Source organism: Rhinopithecus roxellana, chromosome 10 (assembly GCF_007565055.1).
Source record: "Rhinopithecus roxellana isolate Shanxi Qingling chromosome 10, ASM756505v1, whole genome shotgun sequence".
Taxonomy (NCBI): domain Eukaryota; kingdom Metazoa; phylum Chordata; class Mammalia; order Primates; family Cercopithecidae; genus Rhinopithecus; species Rhinopithecus roxellana.
The window spans coordinates 102,580,324-102,592,149 of NC_044558.1; the positions used below are offsets into that span (position 1 = coordinate 102,580,324).

General features: G+C 60.3%; 1 protein-coding gene across 9 annotated transcripts; it reads right to left on the bottom strand.

Annotated features, from left to right (window-relative positions):
* Nucleotides 1–1,171: 1,171 nt before the first annotated feature.
* P2RX2 (purinergic receptor P2X 2) lies at nt 1,172–5,805 on the bottom strand. Of its 9 annotated transcripts, none has more exons than XM_030939816.1 (12): nt 5,598–5,805; nt 3,922–4,057; nt 3,747–3,818; nt 3,578–3,653; nt 3,401–3,497; nt 3,156–3,236; nt 2,920–3,058; nt 2,436–2,566; nt 2,214–2,304; nt 2,019–2,084; nt 1,863–1,940; nt 1,172–1,661 (listed from the first exon to the last, which is right to left on the bottom strand). In XM_030939816.1, exons 1-12 carry the CDS (start codon nt 5,768–5,770, stop codon nt 1,590–1,592), a joined length of 1,212 nt encoding a protein of 403 aa, XP_030795676.1. In that variant the 5' UTR covers nt 5,771–5,805; the 3' UTR covers nt 1,172–1,589. The 9 variants fall into 9 exon arrangements, with proteins under 9 accessions (XP_030795676.1, XP_030795680.1, XP_030795674.1 ...); XM_030939818.1 differs by having other exon boundaries at nt 1,387–1,664; nt 5,598–5,770; XM_030939820.1 differs by lacking the exon at nt 3,747–3,818 and having other exon boundaries at nt 2,915–3,058; nt 3,401–3,462.
* Between the last annotated feature and the right edge of the window lie 6,021 nt (nt 5,806–11,826).

The following is an 11,826-nucleotide window of genomic DNA, read 5'->3' on the forward strand; positions in this document are numbered from 1 at the left end:
GGAAGCAAATCTGGAGAACCCTCAGGGGAGTGAGGAGTGATGGGGCCAGGGGACAGCCAGTCGTCCCTCAGGAAGACCACCTAGCAAGACCAGGGGTCGCCCGGCGCAGCCATGGGTGCCGGCCAGCCTGGGTTTACTCTGAGGCAGCTGGGGGCTGGGGGCATTTGAGCAGTGGTGGAGGGGTCAGAAATGGGAAGCTCTGGCCCTGGTTCCCAAGCAGCGGCTCAACCAGAAGAGCCAGTTTCTCCAAAAATGAGCTGGGTATTTGTGAGCCACACAGCATGTGCAGGCTGTGGGGTGACCTGAGGCCGGTGCCCCAGGCTGGGAGGCCACAGTCAAAGGAAATGGGGCCCGTGAGAAGACGTATTCTCGCCACCTGAACACAGCGCTGGGGTGAGGACTCCAAACTCAGGCTTTAAGGTCAGACCAGGGCCGTCTTCCCCGCCCTTCTCTGCCCTTTGACCTTTGGGAGTGGTGTGGCTCTCCTGAGACTGGGTTTCCCTTCAGAGGCAGGATGTCATCTGCCACTGGCACAGGCGACTTCATGATGCTCAGTTCTGGGCTCCTCCCCCGACCTGGTGGGCACCAGTCTAGCCACTGCAGCATCTAAGGATGCAGTAACCAGATTACCCACAGGCCCTGATCCAGTTAGTGCCGCTCCCAGGCTGGTGTCCGTCCACCCCAGCCTGGCCTGCCTTCCCATTGGCATTCCTGCCCCCACCCATGGAGTAGGAATGAACGCTGGTCTGAGCACTGCTGTAGTCTGAGCTTTCGTTGTCCTTGTGTGCAGCTGTCCCTGCCTCCCTCCCATTTCTGTCTTCCTGAGTCATGCTGTCCTCCCACATTTTGAGATGAGCCAGCTTTGGTTTAGAGTCTGGGGTGGCCCTGTCAGAAGTAAGTGCACTGAGGAGGTGGCCTGCTGGGTGAAGGTGGCGACGGGGCCTGGGTCCCGGTGCACTCCCAGCCTGGGCAGACCTGACCGTGGCCCGGCTGGCAGTGGGGACCGAGGGTCATGGGGCGGGCAGATATGTGCCCTGCACATTCCCAGGCTGCTTAGAGGGGAGATGACTCATATAAAGGTCACTGTGCAGCCCAGCTCCAGGCCAGCAGGGCCTGGCCTCCCATACTCATAGGCTCGCCATGCTTCTCCGCAAGGAATGAGGCCAGAAGGTTCTGCTCACAGGTTTATTGGACTGAGCATGTTGTGACTTGCAAGGGAAGAGTCTGGGCAGATTCAAGGTTACACCTGTGGGGTGGGGTGGGGTGAGGGTTCCCAGGGCCCAAGAGCAGGAGCAGAGCCCCTCAGAGCTTCGCTGGCTTGGGTTCCAGGTGGCTGTGAGGTGATGGGAAGTGAGCAGCCCTGTAGGGGTCAGCTGGGGAGGAGGTGTCAGGGGCTGGTATGCCAGGATGGGGCACAACCCTGGGGCCAGAGTGCGCCCCCAGCCCTTGCACAGGGACCCTGCGGTGCCCAGTTTTTGTGGAGATGCCCTGCTACTGAGGTGCCCATGTCTACTGTGCAGGGTCCCTAGCCAGGGACTGTCTCTGGTCCCACCAGGCCGGGTCTGCAGTCCAGTGTGACGGGAAGGAGCTCAGAGTTGGGCCAAACCTTTGGGGTCTGTGGGCGTGGAGGCTTGTGGGGCAGGCTCGGAGGCAGGAGTGATCTGCTTAGATGGGGCAGAGATGGGGCAAGGCCGCAGGGGTGGGAAGGCTGGGCCACACTCTGCCCCTTGTTGGCCCTCCTGGCTTGATGGAGGGCTGGGGTGCTGGTCCTCGGAGCAGTGGCCGGGTTGGGGTGGGGCCTGGCCCAAAACACGGGCAAGGGTCACAGGCCAGCTACCTGAGGGGCGGCTCGGCGTACACACCTTGTCAAATTTCTTGTGGCTGTAGACCTTGTTTTTGTTCATGAATGTTAGCAAGATCCAGTCGCACAGGAAGGAGCCCTGGGGCCAGCAGAGACCGGTGTGTCAGGGCCCGGTGGACGCCCCGCACCCGCTGAGACCCCAGAGAGGGTTTCTTACCACCCCGACGGAAGTTAGAGCTGTGGCCAGATTAATAATGGTGGGAATCAGGCTGAATTTCCCGGCCTGGGGAGAATGAGGGTTGTGGTCAGAATGTCTGATGCCTGATGGAGCTAGAGGGAGGGGTGGGGCCTGAGGAGCTAAGATGACACAGGCTAGCAGGGCTGGCCACCCACCCCCAGCAGGTGCAGTCACCTGTCCATGCACGATGACGTCAATGCGGATCCCGTAGGCTTTGATGAGTGTGCGGGTGGTGGTACCATTGATCTTGTAGTACTTGGCAAACCTGGAATGGGAAGGCCTGGAAGCCAGTGCCCACTTGTCCTCTGTGCTCCATGGCTGCCCCATGGGCACTGGGCCTCTCGGGACCCCACTGCGGCTATGCCTGGGTGGACAGCAGTGTCCCAAGTACAGTACCTGAAGTTGTAGCCTGACGAGGCAGGCACGTGCTTGGGGTCAAGCCTCCGGAAGGAGTACTTGGGGTTACACTCCGACGCAGGCAGGTCCAGGTCACAGTCCCAGTTGATAATGACCCCGATGACACCACCCTGCCAAGAAGGAGCCAGGGAAGGGGGTCAGGGGGGCACACAAGAGGCCCCTCAAGAGCCGGGGTCAGTCCCAGGTTGCGTGGGAGGTGTGCACTGAGGGGCCCAGGGGCAGCTCAGGGTACTGGTGGGTGTCCAGTGTCTGAGGCACAAGGGGTGCCAGCAGCCAGCCCTATGGCCAGTGTCAATAATTCAGCAAGCACCACACAGGACAGGTGATGCTGATCGCATTTCTTTCCTCTGCCTGAGCTGGGCCAGCTGGTCAGGAGGGAGGAGGGACTGGTCCCCTGTACCCCAGGCCCTCCCTGTGCAGGTGGGAGCCCACCCTGGCCCCACCCCGCCTGCGCTTGCCCTGCCTTGTATGCCAGCTCCGCGAAGCTCTCCCCAGCCTTTTCCACAATAAAGCCCAGCTTGAAGATGGGGCAGTAGAGGTCGGAGGCCTCGTGGAACGTGCAGCGCTTCAGGTACCCGTCTGTGCGGTCCGCGATGTTGCCCCTGAGGAGGCGGCAGGAGGCAAGGCCTGCACCCCAAATACCCCATTCCCAGGAGGCAGCCCCCATGCTGGGCCGTCACCACACCCCGCGGCTCTTACTTGGAGAAGTGGAATTTGGGGTAGTGGATGCTGTTCTTGATGAGGATGGTGAAATTTGGGGCCATTGTACCCAGAAATTGGCTGAGGAGGCACAGACGGGTTGTTAGTCCCTCCTCCCACAAAGCCCCCTCCTGGCATCCACCCCTCCCCAGCTCCTGTCACTCCTGCCCTGCCCGTTTGGCCTCTGGTCAGAGAAAAAGGATCAGAGTGGAGGCTCAGGGCCCCAGGCCAGGGCGCGGGTGCACCTGACAGAGGCCCCATCTTCCACCGGGCACCAGCCGAACACCTCGCAGGTCTTGGAGGGCCCCTGGTAATAGGGCACACAGCGCCCGGTCCGCAGGCCTGTGGGGCAGAGGTCACTGAGGCATTAGTGAGGACGCAGCTCTGCCCCACCCGCCCAGCCCCGGCTGGTGCACACTGACCGTTTCCCAGCATGTCCAGCTCCCCAGTCACACAGTCGGCGTCGGAGAGGCAGGTGGCATTGTGGACCCTTATGCTCTAGGGTGGAGGCGGCCCAGTCAGGGACCCCGCAAGGGACAGCTGGCCCGCCTAGCTGAGGCAGGGTCCCCCAGCGCCGCGGGATCCCCTCACCTCGGGGCAGGTTCCCTGGGTCTGGGAGTGGGTGGCCTCGACCCTGGTGATGATGCTGAACACGCTGCCCCCCTGGGCTCAGAAAGAGGGGGAGGTCGGCCAGGCGGCAGCTGCTGCCCCCTCGGCCCACTAGGGTGGGGTGCACAGCGGGGCGGGGGCAGGGGGCGGCCCGCACCTCCGGGGGCTTCACATACTCCTCCACGTCCCACACTTTGTGCTCGGACGTGGTGATCCCCTTGACCTTGGTGATGATGGAGCTCTCCGGGCCCGTCTCGCTCTCCTGGTAGCTTTTCTGCACGATGAATACGTACCTGCGGGCAGGGGCGGCACCGGCTCCGGAGGCGACCCCGGGAAGGCTGAGTTCGCCCGCAGGCACGGGCCTTCCCGCGACCCAAGTCCGCTCTGCGGGGCTGTTGGGGCCTGCCCCGCGCCCGCAATCCCAGCCCCTGCCCCGTGCCCGCAATCCCAGCCCCTGCCCCGCGCCCGCAATCCCAGCCCCTGCCCCTCGCCCCGGTCCCAGCCCCTGCCCCCAGTCCCAGCCCCTGCCCCGCGCCCCGGTCCCAGCCCCTGCCCCGCATCCCCAGTCCCAGCCCCTGCCCCGCGCCCCGGTCCCAGCCCCTGCCCCGCATCCCCAGTCCCAGCCGCGGCCCCGCGCCCGCAATCCCAGCCTCTGCCCCGCGCCCCGGTCCCAGCCCCTGCCCCGCGCCCGCAATCCCAGCCCCTGCCCCGCATCCCCAGTCCCAGCCGCTGCCCCGCGCCCGGGTCCCAGCCCCTGCCCCGCGCCCGCAATCCCAGCCCCTGCCCCGCATCCCCAGTCCCAGCCCCTGCCCCGCGCCCCGGTCCCAGTCCCTGCCCCGCGCCCGCAATCCCAGCCCCTGCCCCGCATCCCCAGTCCCAGCCCCTGCCCCGCGCCCGGGTCCCAGCCCCTGCCCCGCGCCCCCGGTCCCAGCCCCTGCCCCGCGCCCGCAATCCCAGCCCCTGCCCCGCGCCCCCGGTCCCAGCCCCTGCCCCGCACCCCCGATCCCAGCCCCTGCCCCGCGCCCGGGTCCCAGCCCCTGCCCCGCGCCCGCAATCCCAGCCCCTGCCCCGCGCCCGCAATCCCAGCCCCTGCCCCGCATCCCCAGTCCCAGCCCCTGCCCCGCGCCCGCAATCCCAGCCCCTGCCCCGCGCCCGCAATCCCAGCCCCTGCCCCGCATCCCCAGTCCCAGCCCCTGCCCCGCGCCCCGGTCCCAGCCCCTGCCCCGCGCCCGCAATCCCAGCCCCTGCCCCGCATCCCCAGTCCCAGCCCCTGCCCCGCGCCCGGGTCCCAGCCCCTGCCCCGCGCCCCCGGTCCCAGCCCCTGCCCCGCGCCCGCAATCCCAGCCCCTGCCCCGCGCCCCCGGTCCCAGCCCCTGCCCCGCACCCCCGATCCCAGCCCCTGCCCCGCGCCCGGGTCCCAGCCCCTGCCCCGCGCCCGCAATCCCAGCCCCTGCCCCGCGCCCGCAATCCCAGCCCCTGCCCCGCGCCCCCGGTCCCAGCCCCTGCCCCGCGCCCGCAATCCCAGCCCCTGCCCCGCGCCCCCGGTCCCAGCCCCTGCCCCGCACCCCCGATCCCAGCCCCTGCCCCGCGCCCCCGGTCCCAGCCCCTGCCCCGCGCCCCCGATCCCAGCCCCTGCCCCGCGCCCCCGATCCCAGCCCCTGCCCCGCGCCCGGGTCCCAGCCCCTGCCCCGCGCCCGCAATCCCAGCCCCTGCCCCGCGCCCCCGGTCCCAGCCCCTGCCCCGCGCCCCCGATCCCAGCCCCTGCCCCGCGCCCCCGGTCCCAGCCCCTGCCCCGCACCCCCGATCCCAGCCCCTGCCCCGCGCCCCGCGCACCACACGAAGTAGAGCAGGATGAGCAGCTGCACAGCGCGGTACAGGACGCCCAGGCGCCGGTTCCTCACCACGATCACCTTGGGCGTCTCGTAGTCCCAGAGGGCGGACCAGCAGCCCCGGGCCAGGCGCCGGGCGGTCGCCCCCGCGGGGGGCTTGGGCTGGGCGGCGGCCATGGCGCGGGCGGCCCCCACCTCCGGGAAGCCGCGGCCGGGCTGAGGGTCGGCCCCGCTGCGCACCGAGGGCGGGGGGCGCGGGGTGGGCGGGGAGCTCGCGGCTCCGCCTCCGGGGTGCAGCCTCGCCCGGCCCCGCCCCGCCCCGCCCCGCCCCGCCCCGCAGGTGTCCCGGGTGGCCCAGGTGGGGCTCGGAGCGGGGCCTCGCGGGGGCAGAGCCGGGGAAGCGGCAGCTCTGGGCGCAGGTGGGGCCCGAGCGGGGAACCGGCGGTCTCGAAGTTGGAGGGTCGGGATTCCCCGGATGGGAACTTTCTCAAGCTCCAGGAGAAAGACGTGGGAAGTCCCGGCCGGTTCCTGCCGCGGCTGCCGGGGCTGGGAGCGGAGCCTGCACTCCCGCCTTTGCCCGCAGACCCCTCGCTTCCAGCCCTCGAGCTGGAGAGGGATCCACGGCCCATCCGCTGTCTTTGCCAGCCGGAGTTGTCTTTCTTTCTGACTTTATTTTTACTTTTCGAACTTCTACCCACCCACGTTATTTTGAAGCAAATCCCAAGCATCACAGTTTTTCACAAAATAACTTAGAAACGGTTGGTTGTGATGAATCAGCATGTGATTAACTATTTCAAAGTAAACAATTCAGTGACATTCACAATATCGTGCGACCACCACCACCTCGATTTCATCCCCAAACGCTCTCCCCACCCCAAAATGAAACTCCCATCCGTTAAGCAGTCACCACCCGTTCCACACTCCTCCCATGCCCTGGCAACCGCCAGTCTCTTTTCTGCCTCCATGAATGGATTTGCCTGTTCTGGATATTCCGTATCAAGGAAATGCAATATTTGTTTCTGGGTTAATGGCTTTTCTGTCTGGCTTCATTCACTGAGCATGTTTTCAAGGTTCATCCACACTGCAGCATGTGCGAGGGCCTCACTCCTCCTTATGGCTAAGAGAAATGTCTAGGCTGTACAAAGAAGGCATTTAGATGGCTTTCAAACTAACTCTGTGAATAGCGCTGTTACAAAACACTGGTGTGTAAGTATTTGTTTGAACTGTTAAATTAACTCAAATAACAGGCTGCCTCTGTGCCTTGAGTTTCTAGGTAACAACAAACTGCAACCTAATGTACCACAGACACAAACTGAAAGCCTAACTTAGGAGTATATTTTGGAACAAATAGCTAGGTCTCAGCCAATCACAGGCTGCCAACTGATCTGATCATGTCCATATAAGGCAAGCACCTCAAGCTGTAACAAAATCAAACTAATTGTGATTTTTATTTTTATTTTTTTTGTATCTCACTTCTGTGTTCTATCTATAAAAACTCCCTGCCCACATTACAGAGTGGAGCTCTCAAACCTCCCTCATTGGTTCTGAGTTCTGCCCAATTCATGAGTTGTGGAGTTGTGTTTTGCTCAATTAAACTCTGTTGGCTGGATGCAGTGGCTCATGCCTGTAATCCCAGCACTTTGGGAGGCCAAGGTGGTGGATGACTTGTGATCAGGAGTTCAAGACCAGCCTAGCCAACATGGCAAAACCTCGTCTCCATTAAAAACACAAAAGTTAGCCTGGTGTCGTGGCGCCTGTAATCCCAGCTACTTGGGAGGTTGAGGCAGGAGAATCACTGGAATCTGGGTGGTGGAGGTTGTAGTGAACTGAGATTGTGCCACTGCACTCCAGACTGCACAACAGAGCGAGACTCTGTCACACACACACACACACACACATAAACTCTGAAATTTAATTTGTCCAAAGTTTTTGTTTTAACAATTTGTGTCAGAAGTGGGATCTGAAGTAGACCTCCAGCCACCCGCTAGGAGCACTGAAGGGCCTGTGTGCCTGCTGATCTCTCAGAGCATCTAGCATCATAGGTGAGTTCTGTCTGCTGGATTTGTGCTCTATGAACATGTGTTCTAAGCCCTCTACTTTGAGCAATTCTTTTTTTTTTTTTTTTTTTTTTTTGAGATGGAGTCTTGCTCTGTTGCCCAGGCTGGAGTACAGTGGCGAGATGTCAGCTCACTGCAACCTCTGCCTCCCAGGTTCAAGCAATTCTCCTGTCTCAGCCTCCCAAGTAGCTGGGATTACAGGCACATACCACTGTGCCCAGCTAATTTTTTGTGTGTTTTAGTAGAGACAGGGTTTCACTGTGTTGCCCAGGCTGGTCTCAAACTCCTGAGCTCAGGCAATCCGCCCGCCTTGGCCTCCCAAAGTGCTGGGATTACAGACATGAGCCACCGCGCCTAGCCTTGAGCAATTCTTAGACTGGAATGGGTCCAGGATTGAATTGGATCCAAAACTTAACTCCATTGTTAGAGGCCTCGAGTAGGTCCCTTTTGGTTCGGGTTTGTCTGAGTCCAAGGAGTCTGCATGCCACCTTCCGGGACTCTTGCTAATTTTGTATGTAAGAACTATGGACCCAGAACTTGTTCATTTTTTAGAAAAATGAGTTAATCCCAAACTCAAAAAGACCCCTCCAGATTCTTGGAACCGTACACCTTTTGGAGACCTTAAGGTAAAGCTAACCAGGGAAGTTTTCCCCAGAAGCAGACGGCATCCTAAATGTGGACAGCTTTTCCAAGGTCACGAGTCGACACTTCTCCACCATCATGAAAACCTCAGCCTCCTCCCGGCCCCTTATTTCCTGCTGTTTGAATCTTTTCCTTTTTGCTACAGGAAAATCCACAGGACCATAATATGTGGATGGTTTTAGCTAAGGCTTATGCTCTAGGAAAAACCCAGAGTGCTTGTTGGGTTTGTGGGTTAATGCCAGAAACCAGGAAACTGTGTCAATTCCTGTCATTCTTCACGATGACAGTCACCCTGGAACTCCCAGGAAAGAGTGGAGAGCGTCCCCACGTGTCCCAGGGAAGAGTGGAGAGAGTCCCCGTGTCCCAGGGGAGAGTGGAGAGAGTCCCCGTGTCCCAGGGGAGAGTGGAGAGAGTCCCCGTGTCCCAGGGGAGAGTGGAGAGAGTCCCCGTGTCCCAGGGGAGAGTGGAGAGAGTCCCCGTGTCCCAGGGGAGAGTGGAGAGAGTCCCCGTGTCCCAGGGGAGAGTGGAGAGAGTCCCCGTGTCCCAGGGGAGAGTGGAGAGAGTCCCCGTGTCCCAGGGAGAGTGGAGAGAGTCCCCGTGTCCCAGGGGAGAGTGGAGAGAGTCCCCGTGTCCCAGGGGAGAGTGGAGAGCGCCCCCATGTGTCCCAGGGGAGAGTGGAGAGCGCCCCCACGTGTCCCAGGGAAGAGTGGAGAGAGTCCCCGTGTCCCAGGGGAGAGTGGAGAGCGCCCCCACATGTCCCAGGGAAGAGTAGAGAGAGTCCCCGTGTCCCAGGGGAGAGTGGAGAGAGTCCCCGTGTCCCAGGGGAGAGTGGAGAGCGCCCCCACGTGTCCCAGGGGAGAGTGGAGAGAGTCCCCGTGTCCCAGGGGAGAGTGGAGAGAGTCCCCGTGTCCCAGGGGAGAGTGGAGAGAGTCCCCGTGTCCCAGGGGAGAGTGGAGAGAGTCCCCGTGTCCCAGGGGAGAGTGGAGAGCGCCCCCACATGTCCCAGGGAAGAGTGGAGAGAGTCCCCGTGTCCCAGGGGAGAGTGGAGAGAGTCCCCGTGTCCCAGGGGAGAGTGGAGAGAGTCCCCGTGTCCCAGGGGAGAGTGGAGAGCGCCCCCACATGTCCCAGGGGAGAGTGGAGAGAGTCCCCGTGTCCCAGGGGAGAGTGGAGAGAGTCCCCGTGTCCCAGGGGAGAGTGGAGAGCACCCCCACGTGTCCCAGGGGAGAGTGGAGAGCACCCCCACGTGTCCCAGGGGAGAGTGGAGAGCGCCCCCACGTGTCCCAGGGGAGAGTGGAGAGCGCCCCCACGTGTCCCAGGGAAGAGTGGAGAGAGTCCCCGTGTCCCAGGGGAGAGTGGAGAGCACCCCCACGTGTCCCAGGGAAGAGTGGAAAGAGTCCCTGTGTCCCAGGGGAGAGTGGAGAGAGTCCCCGTGTCCCAGGGGAGAGTGGAGAGCACCCCCACGTGTCCCAGGGAAGAGTGGAAAGAGTCCCTGTGTCCCAGGGGAGAGTGGAGAGAGTCCCCGTGTCCCAGGGGAGAGTGGAGAGCGCCCCCATGTGTCCCAGGGAAGAGTGGAGAGAGTCCCCGTGTCCCAGGAGAGAGTGGACACACACACTCTCCTTTGTGTTCCAGACACCACTGCTGTCACTTTCCTATACCCGCGGAAACAGTGTCCTGACCTTTCCAATTAACCCAAACACTACTCATATGAAAGTGTGCCTGAGTGATGCCTTCAGAAGGTAGATGAGGCCAGGCATCCCATACTCAAGACCTGGGGGTTCTCTCTGTGGGTGTGAGACATGGCATGTGTGATGTCACTGGATTGAGTCCAGTGAGGTCCCTTTCCATTAAATGTGGTTACACACCCTCACAGCACACTGTAAAGGGACTTCCTACCGTAGCTCTCCCACTGGCCCCGCTGGGAGCCGGATGGCTATACGGGTGAAAACGTGTCACTGACTTCTGCTCAGATGCCACCAGGTGGCGCCGTTTTCCAGCCCCCGAAAGCTTCTGCTGGGTCTGGAGACTTTGCTTCCTGTGTTGAGCCTCCTCACTGGTTTGAATCTTGCAATTTGGTCTCACTCACTCCTGCCTTCCAAGTAGCTTCCCCTGACAGTTCCCACCCAGGATACCTCCCATAATCAGAGGCCAAAGTAGTCAACAACCGAAATTAGCACCAGCCTTGAAATCAATGAAGATAAGTTAGTTCTCACTGAAGAAAGTTTCCACTGGAATGCTTGGGGCCTCACTCTTGGTGGTAGTGAGGTGCTGGTTGTGTGGAATTCTAAACTAATTCGTAAATTGGGGAACATCTTGGGCTTTGCAGCCAACCCGACCTCCCAGGGGTTTTCCACCCCCCCTCCCCCCAGAACTCCATGAGCTCACTCCCAGGGACTTAGACAGGTAGAAGCCACGCTCTGAAAGGTGGATGAGAATGTTCATGTTCAACAAAAACCCTTACTAGAAATCACACAGCTTTAGATCTCCTCTTTGGTCCATACTGGGGGCTTGTGTATGGTACTGAACAAAACAGAATGTAGTACCTGTCTTTCCCCTGATTTTACTTCTACCGAAAGCTTAGTTAATTAATTAATTAATTAATTAATTAATTTTGAGACAGGGTCTTGCTCTCAGGCTGGAGTACAATGGCGCAATCTCGTCTCCCTGCAACCTCCACCTCCTGGGTTCAAGCAATTCTCCCACCTCAGCCTCCTGAATAGCTGGGATTACAGGCCCACACTAACACGCCTGGGTAATTTTTGTATTTTTAGTAGAGACGGGGTTTCACCATGTTGGCCAGGCTGGTCTCCAACTCCTGACCTCAGGTGATCCACCCGCCTCAGCCTCCCAAATTGCTGGGATTACAGGAGTGAGCCACCACGCCTGGCCCCTTTGCCCATTTTTAAATTGGATTGTTTGTTTTTTTGTTGTTGAATTGTAAATATTAAGCATTTTGAATACTAGATCCCTATCAAATACATGATTTGAAAATATTTTCTCGCACTCTGTAGACTGTCTTTTTACTTTCTTGATAATGTCCTTCGATGTATACAAGCTTTTAATGTTAATGAAGTCTAATTTGTCTATTTTTTTCTTTCTTGCTTGTGCTTCTGGTGTTTCTGTTTTCATTTTTTTTTTTTTCAGACAGGGTCTTGCTCTGTTGCCCAGGCTGAAGTGCAGTGGTGCCATCGTGGCTCACTGCAGCCTCGACCTCCTGGGCTCAAGCGATCCTCCTGTCTCAGCCTTCTGAGTAGCTGAGACCACAGGCACAGGCCACTATGCCTGGCTGATTTTTTTATTTTTCATTTTTTGTAGAGATGAGGCCTCATTAGGTTGCCCTGGTTACTGGTATCATTTTAAGAATCTACTGCTGGCCGGGCGCGGTGGCTCAAGCCTGTAATCCCAGCACTTTGGGAGGCCGAGATGGGCGGATCACGAGGTCAGGAGATCGAGACCATCCTGGCTAACACGGTGAAACCCCGTCTCTACTAAAAAAATACAAAAAAAAAAAAAAAAACTAGCCGGGCGAGGTGGCGG

Bases quoted from the DNA above. Each gene is read 5' to 3' on its own strand.
- P2RX2 (XM_030939814.1), bottom strand. From the start codon at position 5,770: ATGGCCGCCGCCCAGCCCAAGCCCCCCGCGGGGGCGACCGCCCGGCGC. The intron at 2,305-2,435 runs GTACTGTACTTG...TTCCCATTCCAG, and splicing joins TCGTCAGGCTACAACTTCAG to GTTTGCCAAGTACTACAAGA. The intron at 2,085-2,213 runs GTGACTGCACCT...CATTCTCCCCAG, and splicing joins ACGTCATCGTGCATGGACAG to GCCGGGAAATTCAGCCTGAT.